The sequence below is a fragment of the Gavialis gangeticus genome, unplaced genomic scaffold (assembly GCF_001723915.1).
Source record: "Gavialis gangeticus isolate Ggan-Ray unplaced genomic scaffold, GavGan_comp1, whole genome shotgun sequence".
In the NCBI taxonomy this organism is placed as follows: domain Eukaryota; kingdom Metazoa; phylum Chordata; order Crocodylia; family Gavialidae; genus Gavialis; species Gavialis gangeticus.
The window spans coordinates 30,657,021-30,681,821 of record NW_017729032.1 but is presented as its reverse complement, the minus strand read 5'-3'; the positions used below and the strand labels follow the sequence as shown (position 1 = coordinate 30,681,821).

General features: G+C 45.4%; 1 protein-coding gene across 1 annotated transcript in view; it reads left to right on the top strand.

Annotated features, from left to right (window-relative positions):
• PDGFD (platelet derived growth factor D) overlaps positions 1–24,801 on the top strand; it is a gene marked incomplete at its 5' end in the record, with an annotated part of 126,613 nt that overhangs the window by 57,273 nt on the left and 44,539 nt on the right. The window contains one exon of the mRNA XM_019523781.1: positions 16,150–16,364. Within this exon, the coding sequence (XP_019379326.1) occupies positions 16,150–16,364 (215 nt within the window). The remainder of the gene's footprint in view (positions 1–16,149; positions 16,365–24,801) is intronic.

Below are 24,801 nucleotides of genomic sequence, written 5' to 3'. Positions count from 1 at the left end.
ACACACACACACACACACACACACACACACACACACACACACACAGAGAGAGCAAAGTTATTGATTTTAAATGGGCGTTATGTTAAGGTTCTGGAAAAAAAGGAAGGCTTAAAATATGTTTCAAAATAGAAGCAGAATGAAAGGTCTGAAGGAGATATGTAGAGAAAAGGGTCAACTTCAAAAGAGAAAATCCATTTCATAAATAATCTCAGTAAACAGGAACATACATGGATGCATTCTGGCACTGATAGAGACTACACAGACTTATGACCCTACACTTTCTCTCTTTGCTTATTTTATGTTTAGCAAATAGTATGCAAAAAGACTGGCTATCAGAAGAAATGAATCAGGTGGGACGTTCTTGAAATAACATCTGTCTCTGGTGACAGCTTTACAAGTTAAATAAATAAGCGTTTGCTCACACTGCCAGATTGCTCTGGAGGAGGAGTAGAAAGATGAGTAGCAAAATACTGACCACATGTCTGGATGGAATATTTCCAATTTCCATAAGGAAACAAGCAAACAGATTCCTAAATCTTCCCAGTTCACCATACACTTACCATAGCTCCTAATTACTATTGCTTAAAAACAACTAGGAAGAACCTAACTAAAATTTGAAGTTAAGAATCTCATTTCTCAGACATTTGCAAACAGTAGCCAATAAATTACTGCAAACATCCATGTGCTCTTCCTTGAAAAGTTCTGGGATAATTGCCAGCAAGCTGCAGCGCATCCGACACTGAATACAACATCGGAAATGCAAAATGCCTGTTTGTATCAAATATATATGCTGTGAGTTCATTAAATGCCCTCTCAAATAACTGTTAAATGCAAGTATATCCTATAGCATGTCCTTAAAAAACATGAAACAATCCTTAAAATCCATCATCAGAAACTACTTTATCTACATTGTGTGAGTTGTCCAACATCATTTCACATCGTACGTCAGACCCACTGACTAGCCATGCTCTTGCCTACTGTGATGAATTGGATTTTCCTTGTTGCTGTATATGCAGTTATTGTGGGGCACTCAGAACATGCTTCAGTGCAACAGAAAGCTTTTGTTGTAAACCTTTTTAAAGGCTGGTGAAACCTACACTTGTTTTTATCACTAGCGTAAGATGGTTCAATTCTGTTGATTTCAATGAAGTTGCACCTATTTACAACTGATAGTTTGGGCCTGTTTTGCTACTCCCCCCACAATTGGTGTGCTAGTTTATAATAGGTATATACATTCTGAACCTTGTTTCATAGGGACAGTTTTAATCCCACTGATATTTCTGACTTTTTGCTCTTCCTAAATAGGAGTTGCTGTATTGGAGTTTAATGTGGGAGTTCTGATTCAAGTGTAAATCCAAGTGTTAGTATCCTTTCTTATACCTGTCACCAAGAAAGACTTGGATAAATCTTGAAATTATCAAATACATTTCAGCTACATTGAATGTAGCATAATTAAAAATGTAAAAAAAAAGTGTGGTTATCATTAGACATATTTATTGAAAATTTACAGGTATGAGCCCAATTCTCAATCGATATAAAGCAGAATAACTTAATTGATAAAGTTTATTCATGATGGATACATGGAGTTATGCCTATTTATGCCACTGGAGGATTTGACTGGCATAAATGTAGGGCTGACTCAAAAATTCAAATTCAGCCACAGAGCCACCTCATATCCCAGCAGTGCCTGGCATATCCTTGATATACAATTTTATGCTAAAGCAATCTGGATTTTTGGAAGTGCATTAATCTACAACTGGACTTAGCTTTCTGAGAAATCCTATCATGTAAAAGAGGAAATGATTACTGCTCGAAAAGGGTTCAAAATCAAAATGACAGCACAGTCTTTTTGTTATGAGCTGTATGTCCTACTTGGAGTGAGCGTAGTCAGACTGGAATCAAACTGGAGACTTATGCATATAGATCTCTCTACCTCTTGCACCCCCCAACTCTGGATTTTTATTTTTCAGCCTTTGCTAGTGTATCCACAATTTTGAACCTCTAATGAGAGTTGGTAGCTCCACTGTACATAGTATCACTTGGACTTGTCAGTGGTTTACCAAGTAGTGAACTAGGACAAGGCAAGTAGGACACCTGTCCAGGCTATGAGGAGAACACTATGAATCTTTATCCCAGCCCTACATTGCCCCTGCCAAGCTGTATGAGCCAGGCAGCACAGTGCTGCACCTAACACTGTATCTAGGCGGCAAATGGTGCAGGCAGAATGGTTCTTCCCCCTTCCCATGCCTGGGAGCCTTTGCCAGAATAAGCATAGCTCCATTTCCAACATGAATATCTTGGAGGAAGTGGAGGGGAGGGTGGTGAATGGGACACCAGGGTCTTCTCCCAGGAATCCTGGTCATGGGGCTCCTGCCAGAGCTGCCACTGCAGCTGCTCTGGACAGATAAGACTCCCCTTTCCATCACCCTTGCCTTCTCCCCCAGCCCTCAGTCTACCATGGTCACCATACCCAGCCCCCACCCCCCTCCGCCAGTCTGGCTGGGGTGTTCCATGAGCTCACTGCACTCCTGAGTTGACTACCTGTAAGTGTGCAAGTGCACTTGCACATATCTCTATTGAGCTATCTGAAAGTGGACCAGTGTTAGAATTTTTAGCAAAACAAGCCTGAGTTTATAGTCCAACAATATGCTGAAGGAGGCTTATTCCTCACAGAGCAGATAAAAAGTAACAGACAGGATAATGTGGTTTGCTTCCTCATCTGCAAATTGAAGATAACAGCACTACCTTTCCTTGTTTGGATTGTGAAATGCTAAGGTAATACTGTAATGTGGACAATATTAGTATCTAAGAGTGTGTTAAAAGAGGGCAAAACAGGATCACATTTGGATCTGAAAATAGAGCATGACTTTCCAAATAAGAGGCAGCATTAGCCTGAGCTCTAGATTCAAGAGAACCTCCCCAAGCAGCACAGCATTGATTGTAAGCAGTGTGTGAATCTCATTGAAATCAAAGTTTCAAGTTAATCAAAAAGGTGCTGTCCTAAACAGGGATGGACTTGAGCATGGGCATAAAGTCAGGGTTTAGTATACAGCATACTGCTCTGGTTTTGTGTTTTTGTTTTTCTTTGTTTTGTTTGTTTGTTTTTTACCATCTTCCTTGAAATTGCCTAGGAATTGAATCTCTTATCTAGAAATTGTGTAATGGTACTTGGAAGATATTTGCATCCACCTAAAGAACCTTTTTAGTTCTAGTTTTAAATTAAGGACCCGTGTGGTTTCAATCCTTTGATAAGTAAAGCAGCAGGATTTCACACCAGTCACACCAAGGCTCAGTTACTTTTTAGTCACAGTAGTGAAATGATGCGTGAAACTGACTGTACTGTAAAATCCCATTGTTATACAGATGAGGAAATGAACTGGCTCCATAGAGTAAGACAATCTGGAGACATATCTGAGCTTTCTGCAGAGAATGTTCTTCAGATAAATTGTGCTTTTTTGTTAAGGATTTACAAACTGTGTTTTAAAGCCAATTAAACTCTTGGAGCAGTTCTCAAGTGTCTGTATGATGCTATCAGAATAAGGGATATTCTTTTACAAATGTGTGTTACCTCCTCAGTTTGTCTCACCAAGCAAAGCAAATCCGTGGGGCAGTGTCAAAAATTAACTTCAGTACTTATCTCTAGGGGCAGTTGTCTATGTAATCAGCATTTACCCACTAAAAATGCTCCTAATTTAATTTTCCTTACTTGGTTTATGATGACTAATTCAGTAACTCGGATGTGGTTTACCACGCAATGACTTATTATGCTATAACTAGTAAAATGTGCTAAGGGGGGCACATCAGAACAATTTTACCCTCCTGCCCTTTTGATATTTTGTTGGTTTATTTTCTTGGATTGTGCCACGTTGCTTTTCGGGGGGGCTGGGTGGAATTATTGGCAGTTGTGTTTGAGCTGTATGCATTTGTGGTGGGGGGAGGTTGAGTTCAATAAGCAGTGCTGCCCACCTCCCATGCAAAGCTTCACACTTTTTTCTGGGCGCCTCTTGCTTGTTGCACGGAGTGCTGCTGGGTGGGGAAGGAAATCGTTTCATGCAAAAGTCCACAAGAGTGAGCCTGCCTGCCTCCCCCTCACAAGTCTGGATTGGCATTGGGGGTCTGTACACAGGCCTCCCAAAGGGGCTGCCCCCCTACCCAAGCTAGGTCCCAAAGTAGTTCCGCCCTCCGCTTTTTCTGCAGGCTTGTTGCACTGGTCGCTAGGTGTGGGGTACACTTATAGCTACACAAAGGTACACAAAGGGTCTGGCTGCCTGCCCCTGGCACCTCCCTGTGTGTTGGCATCTGGGTATCATGTACCCAAGCTATCCAGGCTAAAGCCTGAATGGAAACATTGCTACAGGAATGTTTATGCAAAACAGAAAGAATCCTGTCTCTCCTGTTGTTTGTATCCTCACATCAAAAAGCAGGATTTTTTCCAAAGCTGAGAACCAGCGTGGAGGTAGCCTGAGGTTATTATTGAGGTTGATTAGGATTCCTTGGGTATCCCGCACCCAGGAGAGCTTCCCCCAAAGTGGGGATGGGGGGGGCCACGATCGCTCTCTCCAACTCCCTCTCCCCACTCCCCCCGCCCCGTGATCACCACACAGTGGCCAGCATGAACTAACACCCCCATCCCTGCACAGTAGAGGCATAGTGTGGGTTGAGGTGAAGAAAAAAACAGCCCAGGCTCAATGAGAGGAATTTTCTCATCACTTAGTCTATTTGCATGTCAGTCTTTTAACTGCTGCATTGGCAGATCATCATTGCCTGCAGTCAAAACCCCCCAGCCTACAACCAGATCCCTTCAATACTTGTTCCCCCTCCTGTCCTCTACCCCACCAAGCTTGCCCCTCTTCTCAGGTACTCCTGTTCCTTCCAAGCCTATTTCTGTCCCCAGCAGCATGTCCCTGTCCTCCTTTGACCACCGTCTGCTTGCCATTCCTCTGCCTGACATTCATATTGCTGCCTCTTTCTGGGAGTTCAAGGTGTGTGGGTCAGGAGTAAGGAGCACCAGCTGGGCTGAAAGGGCAGGGGGCTGCAGGTAGGGAGTAAGGGGCACCAGCTGGGCTGGGGGGCTCCAAGTTAACTAGGAATGAGAGGCACTGGCAGGGCTGGTGGGGCAGTGGGCTTCAGGTTCGGAGTCAGGGACACAGGCAGGGCTGGGGGGGGGGCAGGGGCGACCACCTGTGCCACCCACCAGCCCCCCAAGCACTCGAGCCACAACCCCTAGGCCACTGCAGAGAGAGGAGAGTCATGCATTCTTGGAGAGGCTTGGGTCCTGTGATGCGCCCAGCTCTGGGTTGTAATGGTCAATTGTAACAGTGTACGGTACGGGCAGTGTTAAACTGTTATATGGGGTGTATCTAAGTCCTCCCCATACACTGTTAAATGGAGCTGTTAAACCCCAGAGCTGGGCACATCTCTGCCCTCCCCATGCACTGTTATATGTGGCCGTTACACCCCAGAGCTAGGGTGACCCCAGCAGGACTGAGGGGCACCAGCAGGACTGGGTGGGTAATGGCTTGGCTGTAAAGCATGATCATGTTTTCTGTATTATTGTTGTATATTGTGCCTCCTGTAGGACTGAAAAGGACCATTTCCTGTCCCCACTCAGACCATTACCTTAAGATTCCTCAAAAGAACCTGTAAAACCAGTTGAGTGACTGGCCAATCCTGGAGTGCTGACCCTATTTACATTTTCACTGACATCCTGCCACACTTTTAGCTTCTTTCGGCATCTCAGAACAGCAAAGACTCCCCATGCCTGAAGAAGGGTGACTGCATCTGAAAGCTTGCCAAAAACTTTTTTCCAACTGCTCGGTGTAATAAAAGATATCACATCTACCCAAAGAACCTTGCCTGCCTATGTCTTTAGACCAACACGGCTACAGCCACAAACCCAGACCCCCTTTGAATTGCTTTGTCTGCATTAACAATGCTCCAATGAAGGTGTTTTTTGGCTGGGGCCCTGGGTGAGGGCACTGGCAGGGCTGGGAGGCAGGGACTGCAGGTTGGAAGTGAGAGGCACCCCAAAGCGTGACAAGTCAGTGACCACACTCTTTTTGATTGAGCAATTTTGTCTTTTTTTTTTATTTTCATAGTCAGACATGGTTTCATCATGTTATGCCATAGAGTCTAAGGACCCTAGGTCTGCTTTATGAGCTGAGACTTGAAATCTGACAGTGCATTGTCCTATCAGTATTTCACAGTAACCCTATTTGCATGTCAATTCTGGTTCCCCCACCGCAAAGATTACAGCTCTTATCAGTCTGTGCCTTGAGGCAGACCTCCAAACCTGGCTTTCCAGGAGTTTGAACAGACACCAGCCCAGTTCAATAAACCATATAGTTTCCTCTTCTAGAAGCAGACTTCTGTGATGTGACTGTTCTAGGGTCAGCAATATTATTGTTTCGTTGTCACTTACCTCATTAGGAATAGAGGAAGCCATGCCCTAGCAAGCAGTCCACAGAGACAAATCCCCATTCCTGCATTACCTTCCAGTATGCCAAGGCCTATTTCCAGAGCTACCTGACCCATACCACACATGCACCCAATGCCATATGTTAAGGTTCTCTCCCAGAATTGGCAAAAGCCTGCTTAGCTGTAAGCCATGCACTTTATTTGCTCTGTTCATCAGTCAGCCACCCCCCACATTTCTGAGGTCCCAGGAACATTTCACTTACAAAATTCCCTGCCTGGGCCTGCAGCTGTGGGGGACCCCCTGCTCACAGTGAGTGGCCTGCTCTCACCATCCGCTGTTTTGGGGCACCCTAGGCCACATGCTAAGGTTTGCTCCCTGAATTTCAAACTGCCTGCCTCTACTGAAGGTCAAGGAACATCTGCACCACACAACCCCTTCCCCCTGCCCACTGGCCCTGGGGGTGTGGGGCAGGGACCCCTGGCTGGCAGTGACTGGCCTTCTCACCATCCGCTGTTTCGGGGTGGCCAACACCAAGGCTACAGGCTATGGTTCATGAGGCTGCAATTTGTTCCTTTAACTCCCAGGTCCTTATTCCTGGTTCCCAGTTCCTTTTTCAAAGCTAATCTATACCCAATAAAAGCTTCTTATTAATGAATTACACATTTTAAAGAGAGAGAATTTTGTTAGCTATGCATATTTACCAAATAATATGTAAATTAATCTCCTGCATCCACCATGCCTGTGTACCACCAGGGACTCTCCTGGACACCTCTGACCATAGTCTTGCACAGCCCAAAGCATGGCCTGATTGACAACCCCGTGCACACTGTAATAAGTATATGGGCTTGAATAAGGAATTTCTTATTAGAGATGGAGATGGGAGACTGGGATTAGAGATGGAAATCCTTCTGAGGCCCCCCCACACCATGACTTTCTGCCATTGGGGGACTGTCCCAGACATCTCTGACTAGAGTCTTGCCAGGCCCAAAATGCTGTTTGTTCGTGCCATGCTGCCAATTCACAGCCCCCCATGCACACTATACTAAGTATATGGGTTTGAATAAGGAACTGGTTTTTGGGCTAGGTGTCCAGGAGAGTTCCCAGTGCCAGAGGCATGGCATGGGGTGTCCCTAGCTCTGGGTTGTAATGGCCACATATAACAGTGTATGGGGAGGGCTGAGATACACCCCAGAACTGGGTGCAACAGCCACATATAACATTTCATCACAGCCCTCCCCATACACTGTTATATGTGGCTGTTACACTCCAGAGCTGGGTGCACCTGGGTCAGTCCTGGGTTGACACGGTTGTGTCCAGAGAGATGAGGAGACAGTACCATGGTCAGTGCAGTGTAGCAGTTCCCTCATTGCCAAAGGGTGCAGGGACAGTGCTGGAATGGGCAGCTTCCCTGTCACCTAGCAATGTTGGGGACTCCATTAATCCCCGAAGTCTGAGAGTGCCTCAGCAAATCCCCAAAGGCACGAGTGCCTAGCTCATATAGAACCCCGTCTTGGGGCTTTAAAATAAGCATTGCCAAAAAGTGGGGGGTGGGGGGAAGACAAGAAAGACCAGAGAAAGACCAGGCTTGGCAATGGTTTGGTGGCCAGCCAGGGCAGGGTGCACCCCCAACTTGCTGTCTATGCCACTGGAGGATTGTCCCAAAGAACCCTGCCGGCCCAAAGCGCGGTTTCTGCATGCCATGCTGTCAACTGACAGCACTCCCCCTGCCCACTGCACTAAGTATATTGGCTTGAATAAGGCTTTTGGGCTGGGATTATAGCTAGAAATCCTTCTTGGACCACCCCACACCGTGCCTCTGTGGCACTGGAGGACTGTCCTGGACTTATCTGACCAGAGACTTGCCCAGCCCAAAGCTTGATTTCTTTGTGCAAGGCTGCCAACTGACAGCCTCCCCATGCCCGCTGTACTAAGTATAGAGACCCAAATATGGAACTGGCTTTTGGGCTGAGATTAGATGGAAATGCTTTGTGGGCCATCTGACACAATTCCTGTGTGCCACCGACGGACTCTCCTGGACATCTCTGGCCAGGGTCTTGCCCAGCTGAAAGTGTGGTTTGTGGATACCAGACTGCCAACTGATAATCCCCCTATGCCCACTGTACTAAGTACACGGGCTCAAATAAGGAATTTCTTTTGGGCTGGGATTAGAGGTGAAAATCTTTCTTGGGCCACCCCACACCATCCCTCTGTGATTTTTCTAGTTTTCAGATTTTCCTGGAACTGGGCTGGTTTTGGGGCTGGGATTACAGCAGGAAATTCTTCTTGGTCCAACCCTGAGGAGTGCTTTAATAAACCTGAATTTTGCACAGAAAATTCAGGCATGTTATCGCACATGGAGACATCTAAACAAGACATTTACTGCACAGTAGACTAATTACCTGGGCAGTAAACATTGCACATCTACATGTGCACCCCTATTAGGCTAGAGTAAATTAATTAACTCCACAGAAGAATACTTGTAAATACAAGCACTGTACTGTTGCAAAGTTTTTACTCTGCAGCAGCACACGGGTAGATACTACCCCAGCTGGCTGGGGCATGAGGGTGCTTCAGTGCAGGGACTGCCTGCTGGTTAGCCCCTTGCTGAAGCATCCTTGTGCCTCAACCAGCCCTTCTGTACCACATTGAGCTGGGGGGAGCAGCCCTGGGCTGGCAGGCCAGGGGGCCTGACCTCTCAATGTGCTGTGGGCCCAGGCAAACATAAAGACACAGCACCCGGGAGTAATCAACGCCAGCGCAATAAGCCCCAGAATTTAATCATGTTCATTAACTGAACATGTAGATGCAGCCAGTTTGTCCATTTAAATATGAACTGTGCTACCAATTTAAGGCCTGTCTCAACAAAGCCCTTGGAAGCCCTGGGGATGGTCCTGGTTTGAGCAAGGGGTTGGACTAGATGACCTCCTGAGGTCCCTTCCAACCTTCCAGCCTTCATCTTCTGTGATACCAAGGGGCAATATTCAGGAGTTCATAGCATTTATGACTCTAAGTAAAAACTATAGGATCTGTAGGTTCTCAGTAGTCCCCAAAAATCAGGATTGTTATGTGTCAAATGTAGATCCTGAGAGTTTTTGTATGCTTACTTTGGAATATCTATCATTTTTCCTTGGTAGGTAATGATGGTGGGGGAGAGGGACATAATTAAGAGCCTAAAGCTTGGGCATATTGCCATAAGTATCAGTGAGAAAACCACACACATCACATCAATCTAAAAAAACTGAAACCCCTCAGCAGCCCGCCACACCTGCCCATCAACACAGCACCCTTTCTTTTTGTGACCCTGACTTAGAAAAGCCTGAAAAAAGAGACCCCATAAAGAAAACTGGTGTCAATCAAATGTTGAAGGTCACCAAATCCAGGCTAGTGCACACAGTACATGCCAGAGCCACAAACTGTTCACAAGGGAGTGCTTTGCCATTTAAATCTGGCAATTTAAGCACTGTGGCTAATTGCAGTTGCCACAGTGTGACTCATATAAATGTGCTGTCTGCATGAAACTGCTTAATAAGTGGGAACACTCAATCTGCATCAGTCACAACATCCAAATAGTATAAAGCATGGGTGGGCAAAATACAGCCCATGGGCCTGAGTGCCAGCTGATTGGATCCAGCCTGCAGGCAAGCACCCACCAATTAATTGTATGTGGCCCCACTCACAGCTGTCCCTGCTGCACTCTGCCTGGGGCTGAATCCTGCCCAGGGCAGAGCGTGCTGCACTCCCAGCCTCCTCCATCAGCAAGCAAAGCTTCTGAGCAGGGCGGCTGCTGCTACTGCTGCCGCCGCCGCCACTGCCACCACTGCCGCTGCTGCTGCCCAGGGAACTGCTGGGCTCCCCCATCCTCCAGCAACTCCTTCTCCTGTCCCTGCTGCAGCATTTCAGGCAGCAGATAAGGAGGGGAAGTTGTAAAGTTGAGGGGAGTGGGGTGGGCTCTGCCTGCAGCTTACTCTGGTCCTCTCATGCTGTGCAGGGGAGCATATGTGGATGGAGGGGAAGGGAGGTGCGTGAAGGAGCTCGGCTGCTCGCAAAGCCCTGATGGGCAGGCAGGGACAGACAGGAGAGGAGGGAACAGCAGCAGGAGCAGCATGCACTGGGTGCAGCTCTGCCAGGCTGGCATGTGAGAGAGAAGCAACAGCACCAGGAGCCAGCGCAGGCTCAGTTGCAGTCCCGCTGGGCAGGTGTGGGACACAGATTAAGAAAGCTGATGATACCAGACTCGGCTCCCTGTCCCCTCTCCAGGGGCTTCTGTTGCTGCTAGCCAGCAGCAGCTGCGTTCTTGCCCTTTGCAGGATGCTGCAAACCAGGCAAGCAGTGCTGATCCCCTGACCCCACCCACGGAGGGGCTGGGCTGAGCCCCATCAAAATGAGCAGGTGGGGGGAAGCCCCCCCACACACCCACCACCTCCCCACACACACCCTCACACAATCTACCCCCTCTCCAGACCTGCACGCACACCCAAAACTGTCCCACACACCCCAGGATACACATCCCACACACATACATCCACACCCTGACCCCCTCCATACCCGCACCCCACATACACACTTCCCCACATACCCCACCATATCCACAAACACACCCCACACCTCAACCACACCCCCCCACATCCCCTACGCATCCCACATCCACACATATACCCACACCCCACACTTACACCTCCCCACAGATGCACCCATACCCCCCACACACCCCACCCCACCCCCTCATCAAACTCATACACACATCCAACAATCCCACACTCCCCACACACATCTACATATACACCCCAAACACACACCCCCACACACAGCAGTCCCACACACCCCACACCTCAACCACACCCACCCCACACACATCCCACACCCATGCATATTCCCCTCCTATACCCCCACACACCACCCTTGCACCATACCAACACCCCCCACTCACCCCTCCACACATAATATACAAGCAAACCCCCGCCCCTAAAAGGAGTACTTCCTGGACAAGGGGAGAGACTCACAGTGGCAAAGGTCAGGGGTTATGGGGCAGAATGGCAACTAGGAGGCAGGGCACCTGTCAAGGGGTGAAGCTACCCTTACAGCCTTGTTGCCTCACTAAACCTCATTAAGTGACCCTCCAGTCAAAATAATTGCCTGCCCCTGGTATAAAGGTACAGTTCCGTATAGTATGCATTACACTAACTCACTGTGCATATGAGAACAGTTGTACACTGGAAGAGAACTGCTGTACACCCTTTATGAAGGGGAAGTGATACATTCCATGTAAGCTCCATGCAGAGATGGGTATCAGATGCATTCACCCTGTTGCAATGGAAGTTGTAGGTGATCTGTTCATCAGCAAGCCCTCTATGGAGAAAAACTTGTCACAAGTAGCCCTGTGCCCTGCAATCTGTTAGTAAAATCCTTGTGATGCAGGACCAAAAGACTTGGGTATTACATGCTAACTCACACAATAGTTATATACCATTTGCAAATGATTCCATAATATCTTAGGATAACATTAAATAATCCAGGAAAGATTGTTTCCTCCTGTGCATAGTATTATTTCCTTAGCATTATGGAAATAATTTAACATACATTGGGCGCATCCACTCATACAAGAATGTGTGCTTGCAGCAACTGAAATAGAAGCAGTGTAAATTTGAGCCGAGGCTTTTTGCCTTGGTGCACATGCCTGGACATGTGCTTTGGTGTAGGAAAAATTGTGCCACTTGAGGCAAAATTACCCTGTCTAGCTCCTCTTGGATCTGCAGTCAGGGGGAGCTAGAGCCGAGGGCCAGCACCTGTGCTGTCCCCAGAAGTATAAAAAGCTGCCCTGTCCTGGCCCCAGCAGTACAAAAAGCTGCCCTGGCAAGTAGCTTAGGGCTACTCGCTCTCAGGAGCTTCTGGGGCCCAGCCAATTAGTAACTGGGGACACTACCCCTTGTGGCAGCTGGACTGCTGAAGCAGCCCTGAGAGTTCTCTGCACCCTCTACCCACTGCAGCAGTCTGGCAGTGGGGGCTGCTGCCTGCCTGTGACCTGCTGTGCACCTGCCAGACTCGGATGGGAACTGCAGAGCCAGTAGAGGCTTTCACAGCATTTGATGAAGTGAGCTCAAGTTCATGAAAGCTTATGCTCTCCATATACATATTTAGTTAGCATATAAGGTGCATATCCACCCTGCCTTCTGTCATATTTACCTAACACACTGGAATACTGTTCCAAAGACATGTTGCAGCTTTTTCCCCCTTGACTAAATATCAGCATAGCACCCTTTCTGAGTGTTTTTGTGAAGGACCAAGCTTTCAGTTGCCTGAGGGCATGATCTGGGACGGTGCCCTGCCCCCCCCCCCCCTTTCCCCCCTTTTTTTTTTTACCCCTGGATATCCAGGGGTCTAATTTTGTCCCCGTGCCGCAAATTTGCAGCGCAAAGAACATTTCTTCATTTCTGCATGTGCCTCTTGCAGCGTCTCAAAGGAGTTTGAGATACTGCAAAATATATATTCATGCTTGTGTGGATGTGCCCATTAGGGTTAGCAGGGGCAGTCACTGTGCAAGTTTCTACTTACACCTTTTCATTGCAGCTGTCTCTCATCTGTCCTGTTCTCTGCCCCAGCCGCTTACCCTACCTTCACTTATTTTAAGTTCTAGTTCTGGCCCTGGCCCAGCTTAGCTCAGAGCTGCCACCACAGCTTGTGGCCAAACTGGGGCCACCACAGCTGCTGACTGCCTTGGAGCCAGAGCCATCCATGGCAAGGAGACAGGAAGCAGGTCACAGGGGAGGCAGGCACCAGGGAGAGGTATTAGGTGGGCAGGCACAGGCATGTGATTGGTTGAAGCAAGGGTGGGAAGGGCAGGGAGTTATGTTGTGGGAAGCTGAGAGCAAGGGACAATGGGGCAGATGCTGGGGAGGAGCAAGAGGAAGGCAGGAAAGGTGGCGGGGGGTAGAAACAAGTACAGGACAGAAGGGGGTAGATAGCAGGGAAGTGGGGTTAAGTGGCAGGCAAGGCAGGCACTGGTAGGGCAAATAGCAGAGGGGACAGGGAGCAGATGGGAGAAGACAAGCACAGGAGCAGGCAAGGGGCAGGGTTGCAAGGGAAAGGGGTTTGGCCCCTCAGCCCCCACTACTGCTTTCCCTACCACAGTTGTGAGGGAGACGAGTTTCATAAAATCATAGAATAAACAAGATATGCTGAGAAATTACAGCAAATTTATAATTTTCTATTTATAGACTGTAATTACAGGGTGGTCACCTTAAATTTGAATTCCTCTTAGATTCAGGTAAACATGGGAATATTTTGCAAAGTAGTCTTTGCTTTATGTTTAAGCAAAGATGTCTTTGGAATTTTGTGATGGGAATTATGGAGGGAAAACAAAAAGCCTCTTCCATGCGAGAAAAATAATTAGCCTAAGGGAAAAGGAATGAAAGGGAGTGGCTTTGAAGAATGACAACGTAGTACAAAATACCATCTGTTAAAACAAAAAAAATCAATATTCTCTATTCTTCAAAGTCCTAGCTAAGGACAATTGGGGTATATTTTTCTCTTGGTGCATGAGTGTACTAGAAACTCCCATTGATTTTGTGTTTATATCAAGAGGGAGATATATACCTTCTTTGTAGCAATACTAGTTCTCTTGAGAGAACAGATGAGATTTAATCGTGAGATGTATCAGAATTGCTACAACATGTCCAGAATTCTGATTTATCTGCTAGATTTCCACCAATCATATCAATATATTGCATAACAAGTGGAGTTTAGATGAGTGTGGTAAATTATGCTTCTATAATTCAAAGACTCACCTTTGCATATATATTTGGAATATATAAATATTTTAAAGCCACATATGTAAAGGTGCATATTTAAAAAATACACTTTTCCCTGAAAAATTGTATAAATCAATGGTAATGCACAATTTACTTTTTGACATTTATTAGTATATAGATTGATGCCTGAAATTACAGATTGTATAAACTGGTATCGTTCTACTGACTACAGTGGATGTTAGCACACAATTAAAATAAAATGCATGCATAAGTGTTTTCAAGATTTGAATTTTGAGTTCACTAGTACATAGCCTTCTGTTGTTGTTGCTTAGTTCTATATCTTTATATGTTAATTTAACTATTAGCTCCCATCATTTGCTGAATCTTGCTTATCAGTTGAAACTTCTTTTAATTTGAATTTAGTTATTTTTTCCAAACATAATGAATACTATCAATATTAGTTTCCCATCTTTCAATGCTTCCTTTCTCTATAATTCAGTGCCTTTTTTAAATCAAAGTAAATCTTTTGAACCATCTTTTATCAATTAAGAATGTACTTCCCAAGCATCTTAATTTGAATTTGCTAATGATTGCCATTTCAATATGAAGAGCATTCTCTTATGGGGCACAAACTGAGCTGCAAACCACAGATTGCATTAGACAGTTCCCTGCATCTGTAGAAACACATTTTTAACTTCTCAGTAATGAATCCAACACAAAATCTGAAAAACACCCAAAAGAGAATAACTTCCAAAGAATGAAAATAGGGAGGGGGAGGGGGAAAGAGGATGTTAAGTCCTTATTTTAAAAAATTGTAAAAATGGCTTTCAGGGTATTTTTTAATTTTTGTGAATTTTAACAACTAAAACGAGAGAAAGATGAGAAAGCCTTGCATAAGTTTTACTAATCCTGAGGGCAGAGTGTCTCCTGACAGCCAGGCATTCAGAAAGGTTTTGTTTAGGTTTCACAGGTTCTTCTTTATAATGTAAATGTAGCTCTCTGCATTCTTTGGTCTGAAACTTCCAGCCAGAAACTGTCTGCAACTTCCCTGAACTCCATCTCCAGCACACATGTGATAATTGTCAGGTCTTCGCCAACACTTCCCACCTCTCAGTCTGACCCTGCAGGTCTTAGCTCTGGGCTCATAAGGGACTAGCTTGCATTTCTCCTCCACTCCGGACTGCTGTAGAATAAATCTCCTCCGTGGCTGCAGGCAAGCTGGACAGAGGGAGGAATTAATTCTGTCTCTGCTGGGCTTCAGGAAAGCCATAGAGGTCCACAGGGTTTGCCAGTGGCAGGAGGGGAGAGGGGGTGGAGGGAGGAATTTGCCTCAGGGGCCATGGCAGGCCAGCGTCTGGCAACACCCCACCCCTGCTCTGGCTAGACAGAAGAGGGGATGGGCCAGCCCAGCTCCCTGGAGCAGAACCGAGCCCAGAGAGTATGCTGGGATGCTGGGGGTCTCTGATTTAACTTAAACCATCAAGGGGTCTGGGACAGACATTGCATAAGCTCGTTTGAACCAAATCAGTTAAGTCTCATACTACATTCAGCCAGGTTTGTCTCAAACCATTTTCAGCCATTTTCAAACTGGTTTATGTGCACTGAATGTCTTGTCTGCTACAGGTTTAAACCAGTTTCTCATCACTTAAACCTGTTTATGTGTAATGTCTGTCCCTAGCCTGTGAGTTAACTTGAATCTAGAGGGGATCTGGGACAGAATAAACTGATTTAACCTAATTCAGGTAAGTCTGATACTACATATCCAGGTTTATGTTAAATGGGTTTCGGCCATTTTGAAAGTGGTTTATGTGCTCTGAACTTCTGTTGTGTGACAGATTTGTACCAGTTTCCAAAAACTTATACCAGTTAATTTCTGCCCCTATCCAGTGAGTATAACTGTGTTGTGAGCTTCCCAAGGAAGAATACTTGTCAATCTAGGGAACTGTCCACTCAACCCTTACAAATCAGAGCTATTTTGCATTGCAGTTGACCTGGACAGGTTGAATGATGATGTGAAACGTTACAGCTGCACTCCGAGGAACTACTCTGTCAACTTAAGGGAGGAACTGAGACTGACAAATGTGGTTTTCTTTCCCCGCTGCCTCCTGGTCCAGCGCTGCGGTGGGAACTGTGGATGCGGCACTGCAAATTGGAAATCTTGCACATGCACCTCCGGGAAAACAGTGAAAAAATATCATGAGGTATTTTATTTCTGACCTTTATTGTGATTCCTCTGTGGGCTCTAAGCCAGAAGTAGACTCATAAATACTTCCCCTGCAGCTGCACAACTGATTGTGTTGGTGCTTCATCTACACGAGCATGGCCAAAATCCTTTCCTCCACCTCACGTGCAGTTTTACATGAAATCAAGGTGCTACCCTGTGGGCACATCATTTGCCACAGCACAAATTGGGCATGCATTTGCCACAGCACAAATTGCAGCATGTGTGTTGGCCACAGCAGCCTTACCTAGGAGAATTCCAGGGCAGCAGCAGTGCTAATCTGGCCCCGGTCACATGGAACCTGGCTGGCAGCCAGAGTATGGCCCTGGATGGCCAAGCTCTGTTTCTAGTGGCACATACTGCTGCTGCATGCACATACCACTTTTTTGCAGCAATTTTTTTGTTTGTTTGTTTGTTTGTTTGATACTGGGATCTCCCCGTGTCAGATTTTGGCACTGCAGCATGGCAAACAGGTGCATGTGCTGCACGCAGTTTGCAGCACCTCAAACAGGTTTGAGGTGCATGTGCTGCATACCACAAATGCACACTTGTCTGGATGTGCCTTGTGGGAGCAGCACATATGGGGACAACACGGGTTGTGTGGAAACTTCCCTGGAGATCATTGCTCATATCTAACAGTGTTGTTGGAGCCATGGCAGCTTGGGCTTCACACACCACCCCAGTAAACATGGAGGTGGGCTTATGTATTTAATGCCAAAGCCCATCGTACCACATTGTTTCTAAACCAAAGCTAGCTTGGCTATGCTTAGACATAATGCAGCACATCATCAAATGCATTAGAGACATAAGCCATACAGCCATTCTTATTGATCTTTAGAAGGGCCTGATTTGGTTTTATATATGAGCTAAAGGATTAAAGCACTACATAGAGAAATGCAAATTGTGATAAAGTAATACGGATTTTCTTACACCTTCTTGTTACGTACTTTTCTTGCACTGTTTTCTTCTAGCCTCTTGGGCTATGAGAAGTGAAGTGAGTGGCAATTACACAGCATTGAAAGAGGTATGAAAGACACTGGAAATGGGGGTGAGAGTCTATTTAAGTCTAAGAGAGTTTGGAATAACCAGGAAGCTCAGATTCTGCAGTTGGATACATGTAGTTTCCCAGAACTGATGGCAAGAGCGGGGCTATGGGGAACACAAGGAGTGACATGACCACTGAGGAGGCCGGACAAAGATTTATGCCAGTGTAAATGCTTTTCTCAGGCATAACACGACTTTCTGTTTTGGGGGAGTTAATTAACCGCATTTCTTCTTGCTTCTAGCCTTGCTGCTTAATTTGTAGCCACATCTAGATGGGATAAACTGAAACCATTTGGGTACCACTGTATAAGATTTTTTCCTTCCAGTTTCTCTGCATTAGGAGACTTTTGACCTTTTTTGTTCTAACTTTTTCTCACTTGGCAAATGTTGAGAGAACAGTTTGTCCCCTGAGAGCAGCCATGTGCATTTTTGATCCTTTCAAAGGACATTTTGGAAAACAAGTCATAATCAATAAGGAAAGAATTGTTTTCAAGTATATAAGATGGTTTTTACAGAAAATGATATTGAAAGTACCATGGAAACTGACTTGATATAATCCTTTGAAGCAACCCAAAGCAGATTGGTAGGTGCCATCCTGAGTCAGTTTCTGACACACTCGTGGAAGAATCCATAGGGCATTTCTACACATTCTCCAGTGCATTCTGATTAGCATGCATCAGAAAAGACTCGATTAATCAACACTTGCATTTTAATCAGAATGCTCCAGTGTGCTGCAGCATCAAATGAATTCAGCTCCCCCACATTTCAAAATAACGGTGGGGCATTTTAACTAAAGCTTGTTGAATGAACTATAATCAAAACACCCTTGCCACTATTTTGAAACATGGGGCGCTGAATACACAAGACATTGCCAGCATTTTAGTTAGACCAGTTTCCCCAAGAGCCACTCTAATTAAAAGGCCCCATGCCCCACCCTGGAGCATATGTATAAGTACCCTATTTTCCTGTTTTGTTTAGGTCCCGTGAAAAAGAATTTAGTGAGCTCCTAATCTGGAGGTGGTGTGCCCACAGCACAAAGGCTATGATATAGGAGAGGCTTAGGGCTAGAATACCAGGAGGTTATTGACAATGAAGCCTAGATAGGTGTGTGAGAAAATATGCTAAACATTGCTGTAATCAGTATTGTTGTCATCTTTCTAAGGCACAAGGTTTCCCCCACTTTTCACCACATTAATTACAAAATACAGTAGCCTCCAGATCAACTGGTATAAATTACTGGAGCGTAGTGAATATTTAGAGGTGCACCGATACATCAGCCCAATATCAGATCTGCACCAATATAAAGAAAATGTTCTGTATCAGAAATCGGTCCAATGCAGCCAGTGATTTTTCCAATAAATGCCCATGTGTCTGTGCAGCTGGAGCACAGCACATAGGCAGTGAGGAGTACAGCCGGCAGTGTGGAGTGCTGTGTGCAGCTGGTAAGTCCGGTGTGTTGGAATAAGGAGGAGGGAGGAGGAAGGGTCGTGGTGGGGCAGATCAAGGATGAGCAGCAGGAGTAGCGGTGGAAGCTGCTACATGAGCACCGATCTGCGTGCAGCAGCAGGAGCTGCCCACCCCCCACCCTTCTCATGCCTCTCCACCCTGGCCCCAGCCCGCAGCTGCAGCCCACCCCATGCCACGTAGATCCAGGTGGCACAGCACCACACCCCCAGCCCCCTGGACAAGCTACTTGCAGCTTTATCCCACACCCCTTCCCTCCCCTCCCTGGCTGGTCAGTGCCTGCCCCTGCCCAGCCCTACTCCCTCCCTCACTGCAGGGGCCTTGCTCTGCATGACCCCCCCCACCCCTTCCCTCCCCTTCCACCACACCAAACTTACCAGCTGGACACATCTCTTCAGTATTGGAAATCGGATCAGTATCAGCTGATATGCCTCCTTAAAAATCAGCTATCGGTATCGGCCCCAGCAATCTCTATCAGTGCACCCCTATTCATATTGTATCTAACTTTTAAGAAAGATGCAATGTATGACTCTAGTTATAGACCACAGAACTTTAACTCAATTGAAAGACATTTCTAATAGGGCCACAAAACAGGGATCTCAAGCTCACCTTGCACCCTGAACTGGATCCAGAGCATGGGGCTCCTTGGGAGCTGAATCCAGCGCAAGACATGCAGTGGCAGCAGTTCTGGCTCTGACCCAGTGAACATGGTCCAAGTCCAGCTCCTGCTGTATGTCCCATGCCAGAGCCAGAACCAGTGCTGCCACCACATGCCCTGTACTGCAATGGCAGCTTGAGCTCTGACATAAGCCTTGGGGTATATGGTATCCAAGGCTCCAGCACAGTGTCAGCAGAGCTGGTGGCTAAGGAGCTGGGCCAGAGGCTGCCACCAATTGTCAGGTCCATCAGAGCCCAAATGACCAAGATTTTGCAGTAGGCCACCGCTCAGACCATGTCCCTCAACTTCTGGTAACCCACTGGTAGCCCAGGAGGTTGGATAGAGTGGCTCTGCAAACCAGATCTGGCATCCCTGTCATAAAACGCTGAGATGAATACGATCTGATAAAAACAACCCTGGAAGTGTATAAATATTTATATAGCACTACAAATTTGCATGTGACTTAGGAGAATTTTAAAAGATTTGTTGCTTCCTTCAAAGAGTTTAAAATTGACCAAAATGAGGTCTTTCGTGGATTAGAAACTGATTGAGAGAGAAAGCAGAGTAAATGGAATAAATAGACAGCTTCAACATGCAATGTGGCTAACTGGAGGGTTCCAAGCTTTCATATCAGGTGTTATTTCTTCTTATCAATATGGAAGAAAGTGAATAAAAGAGGCAAAATATAGATAGCTCGCTAAAAACATCAGCTCAGAGCTAAGCAGCCATTAAAAAGGCAAAAAAAAATGTTAGGAATTAGTAAAAACAGGAATTGTAAAGAAAGTTGGAAAGTTGTATAGAAAGTGTCATTGTACTCCTCTTTAAATCCATCATGTATCCACACCTTGAATTCTGTGCCACGTTTTGGTGTCAGCACCTCAAAAAGGATACGGTAGAACTTCAGAAGGACAGAGAAGGATAATAAGGATGATTAGTGGTATGGAGGGACTTCCGTTGTGAGGAAAGACTAAAGAGGCCTAAGCCTATTCAGTTTAGAAGAATGCTTGAGGGGGAACATGATAAGGGTTTACAAAATACTAAATGGTGAAGAGATGGTAAATAGGGATTTATTATTTACTGCCTTTCACAATACAAGAACTAGGCCTCATAAAATCAAACTAATAGGTAATAAGTTTAAAACTAAGAAAACAAAGTTCTTTTTCACACAGCATGTAATTCAGATTTTGCCGTAAGAAGTTGTGGAACCTGACAGTTTAACCAGATTCAAAAAGGGACTGGACAGATGTTTGGAGGAAAGGTACATCACTAGTTAGGGGTACGACATCTGAATCTGAACTTCCTAGACCGTAAATGCTGGAGGCTTCAAGTGGGAAAGGAACAGTGAGAAAAAACCTGGTCATATCCTGTTGTCTCCCTTTCAGCATCCACTCTTTGCCCCTGTATGACACAGGATACTGGGCAAAAGGGATCTATGGTCTCACCCAGTAAATGACCATTATTATGTTCTTGTATTAGCATTAGGACTATTGTCTCCCTTCAGCTGCTTTACCCATCGTCACTGCTGTGGCACCAGCTCTTCAGCAACCAGACCCACTGATGCCATATGCTGGAGTCGCTTTCACCATGTTTCCCATGTCCCATACCAGAACTAGAGCTGCCAGTGTGGCATGGGACACATTATGGTGGCAGCATTTCCAACTTTGGCATTGGGCATGCATTAGGATCTGAAGTTGCACTATATGCCCTAGGCTGGATTCAGCCTGCAAAGAGCCCCACAATCGGGATCAAGGTAAGATCCTGAGGTGCAAGGTAAGATGAGTTTGACAGAACTGTTTTATAGCCCTATTACAGATTTCTTTCAATTAACTGGCTCACTATTAAGATAAAGTGTTGTGGTCAGAACACTATGTCAAACAGGACTAGAGATGTCTGTGAGGAATTTTCAAGGAACCTAATGTGATGAAATGTAATGTAAATAAGTATGAGGCATTGCACGTTAGAAGGAACAATCTGAAACAGCAACAGTGGAGGAAAGAAAACATCTGAATACCAAATTCAGACCTAATGTTTGTCCTTAAGCACAGCTTAGAATTAGAGCAGAACTGGGCCTCTGCATAGCACCATGGACAAGTCAGTGAAAATAACATATTTATTTGAATCTAAAATGACCTTGAATTTAAGTTCACCCCCAATAATTAGATTCTATATATGGAAAAATTATAACTTTGTTATAATTTTCCAGGTATGGAATCTAATTATTGGAGGTTTGTCATTAATTCATCCCCACCTCCTTGCTACAGCACATAGAAATTTGTTGTATGTGACAGTAAGTGGGGGAAGGGGCAGAAGGAGGGCAGAAGCTACCGAGGGCAAGTGGAGGAGGAGCAGGAGGCTGCTGTAGGTCTGACTTTGGACCCAACTCAGACTCAGAGCCAGAGTCAGAGACACAGAAGCTGCCATCTCCTCCCCCCCACAACTCTCTCTACTTAGTAGAGGGGGATCTTGTTAATTTGAAATGCAAGGGACCAAAGAACCATGACTTTGAACTAAACATACCCATGATGATTTGCTTATATGCAAATTACTATGGGTGCCTACAGTCTTATTTCATCCAAATGCATTTTACCTTTTTCAAAACTACCGCAAGTTTCAGCAGAAGTACTCCACTTTTGAACACACTTTTAAACAGCAGTTTTATATCCACTTAAACGTAGTACAAACTATATATAATATTAATCGAAAGCCAAAAGGCTCATGATTTATCATGTTGTTCATTGGGCTGGGCCCCAGCAGAGTCAACAGGGTTTCAAGCCATGGTAATCCCACAGCCCAGCATTGTTCAGTCTGAGTATGTATTCCATATACCTGCCGCACCCTTCGCCCCAAGGATCCATGTGCTGATTAGCCCCGTACTCACAAATGGAACTGAGTGTTTTTTGCACAAGTCCTGGGACCCTCCTGGGAAATTCATATGCAGGTGAGATATGGTGCCACCTGGTCCAGCTGCACCACATGGAAGATGGGGCCACACCTGTCACATGAAACGAGCTGAAAGAGCTGACAACAGGGCCTCTCATTTACATAGATATTTGGTGATGTTTGCCAGACATTTAAGGCTGGTGAAGAAACAGGAATCATTGGAAATGGGGGGGGAAATGGTGCTGCTCAGATGTGGGAGTGAAGAGAAAGTCAAAATATATTCAGCTTAGTGGTTCACCATGAGTTGAAAAAGAGTTGGTATTGAGGGGGACTGAGCTCATCGGGCCTTGTATCTTATTCAAATAGGCTAGTTTATCCTTGTGGTAGGTTCCTATCAGCAGGATAGTTTCTCAGGCTTTCCTTGGCTATGATCAAGTGTAGTGGCTGGGTAGAGGCCTGGTTTTACTGCTTTGATTATTGCTAGGAGTGCTGGGGGGATAGTGACAGGGTGCTGGGATGGGGAAGGAGTTCCTAGAGCAGCATTAGTTGTGATTTTGCAGAAGAGAATGGCAGTCATGGAAGGGAAAACAGACTGAGAGGTGATTTGCAGAGTAGAAGCAAAGATTGAGAGTCTGATAGAAGATAGGCAAAGATAGGTAAGAATGGACAAAAGAAAGTAGGAAAGAATAGTTTGCTGGGATGGGTGTTTTTGGAGAAGGCTTTATTGAAGAAAGCTATGAGGGAAGAGTCCAGTCAGCTGGAGGAACAGGAGAAGAGGAGGAGAGCAGGTCACAAAGGAGAAATGAAGAATGAAACAATGATTAAAGGGAAGACTAGCGGGAGGAATAAGCCAGACCTGCAGAGAGAAAGAAGATGGGAGGAAACAGGATCAGCAGGTAATATATGCCTGAGAATAAGAGCAGTAGTAACAGGGGAAGGAGAACAGTGAAGTTGGATAATGAATAGATATAAAATTGTAGAAAAAATATTGTTTGAAGTTTTGGATCTTAAAGTGGAACATTTAAATAACCTGGTCATAGGTGAGAGAGAAGAACTTAAGTTGATAAATTTTATTGTGGGAGAAAAGACAATAGAAATGATAATAATTATTCAAATGCACATGGACATGCTTGAGATGGAAGACATAATGAAATGGTTGGAGAATTTTGTACAAAAAGTTATGTATGTTGAGAAGATACATGATAAATACAGTACATGCAACACAGAGGAGAAAATCTTTCTGATGAGAGCACCTCGGGTGGAGAAAGGGGAAGGATGTTGTAAGTATTTTTGGTGAAATTGAGGGAAATAAGGAAGGAACTGAAAACAGTGAGAACTGAAGAAGGTATCCAAATAAAAGAAAGTGCAAAGGTGTTGGATGCGGCAGTGGAGTTTTATAAAGAATTGTGCAAGAGAAGAAGAGCAGATAGAAGAAAAATGAAGGTGTTCCTTGAGGGGATAAAGAAAGGAATAGAACATGGAAAGAAACAAAAAAGTTAAGTATGAGAGAGGAGGAAGACTGCTTAAAACTTGGCAAGAGCGAGAAAGAACCAGGAAGAGCTGGACTTCTGCTGGAATTCTATAAAATATTTTGGCAGTGGCTGGGGACAGATATAATAGAGACAAAGAATCATAGAATCATAGGAAATTTGGATTGGAAGGGGCCTCAGGAGGTCATCTAGTTCAACCCCCTGCTCCAAGCAGGACCAGCCCCAGTTGGATCATTCCAGGCAAGGCTTTGTCAAGTGAGCCTTACAAACCTCCAAGAATGGAGATTCCACCACTTCTCTAGGTAACCTGTTCCAGTGCTTCACCACCTTCCTAGGGAGAAAGTTTTACTACTATGCAACCTAAACCTCCCTTGCTGCAACTTGAGACCATTGCTCCTTGTTCTATCATTTGCCACCACTGACAACAGTCTAGCTCAGGGGTGGGGAATTATTTTGGCTGGAGGGCCACTTAAGGAGGTTTGGTTAGCTGTCAAGGGCCGCATGGGTTGCCTCATCCCTTGACAGGTGCCCAGCCCCCTGGTCACCATCTTGGGACCAAAAGTCCCATACCTAACCCCTGACCATTGCCACCAGAAGTCCCACCCCTTGTTCCCTTGCAGTACTCCTTTTGGGAGGGAGGAGTTGCCATCTTAGAACCAGGAAAAACCAAATCATACACTAAAAGTCACACACCTACTATAACATATTTTACTTTTATTTAAAAATATTTTTGTCTTGATTTGTGTTTATGTACTGTATATAGAGGTGATTGCATAATAACTCAAAAATAAATTCTTAGTCTTTTATATTGTGTGGGGTGTGGCTGGGTGTGTGTTTATGTGTAGTGTGTGTGTGTGTGTGTGTGTGTGTGTGTGGTGGGG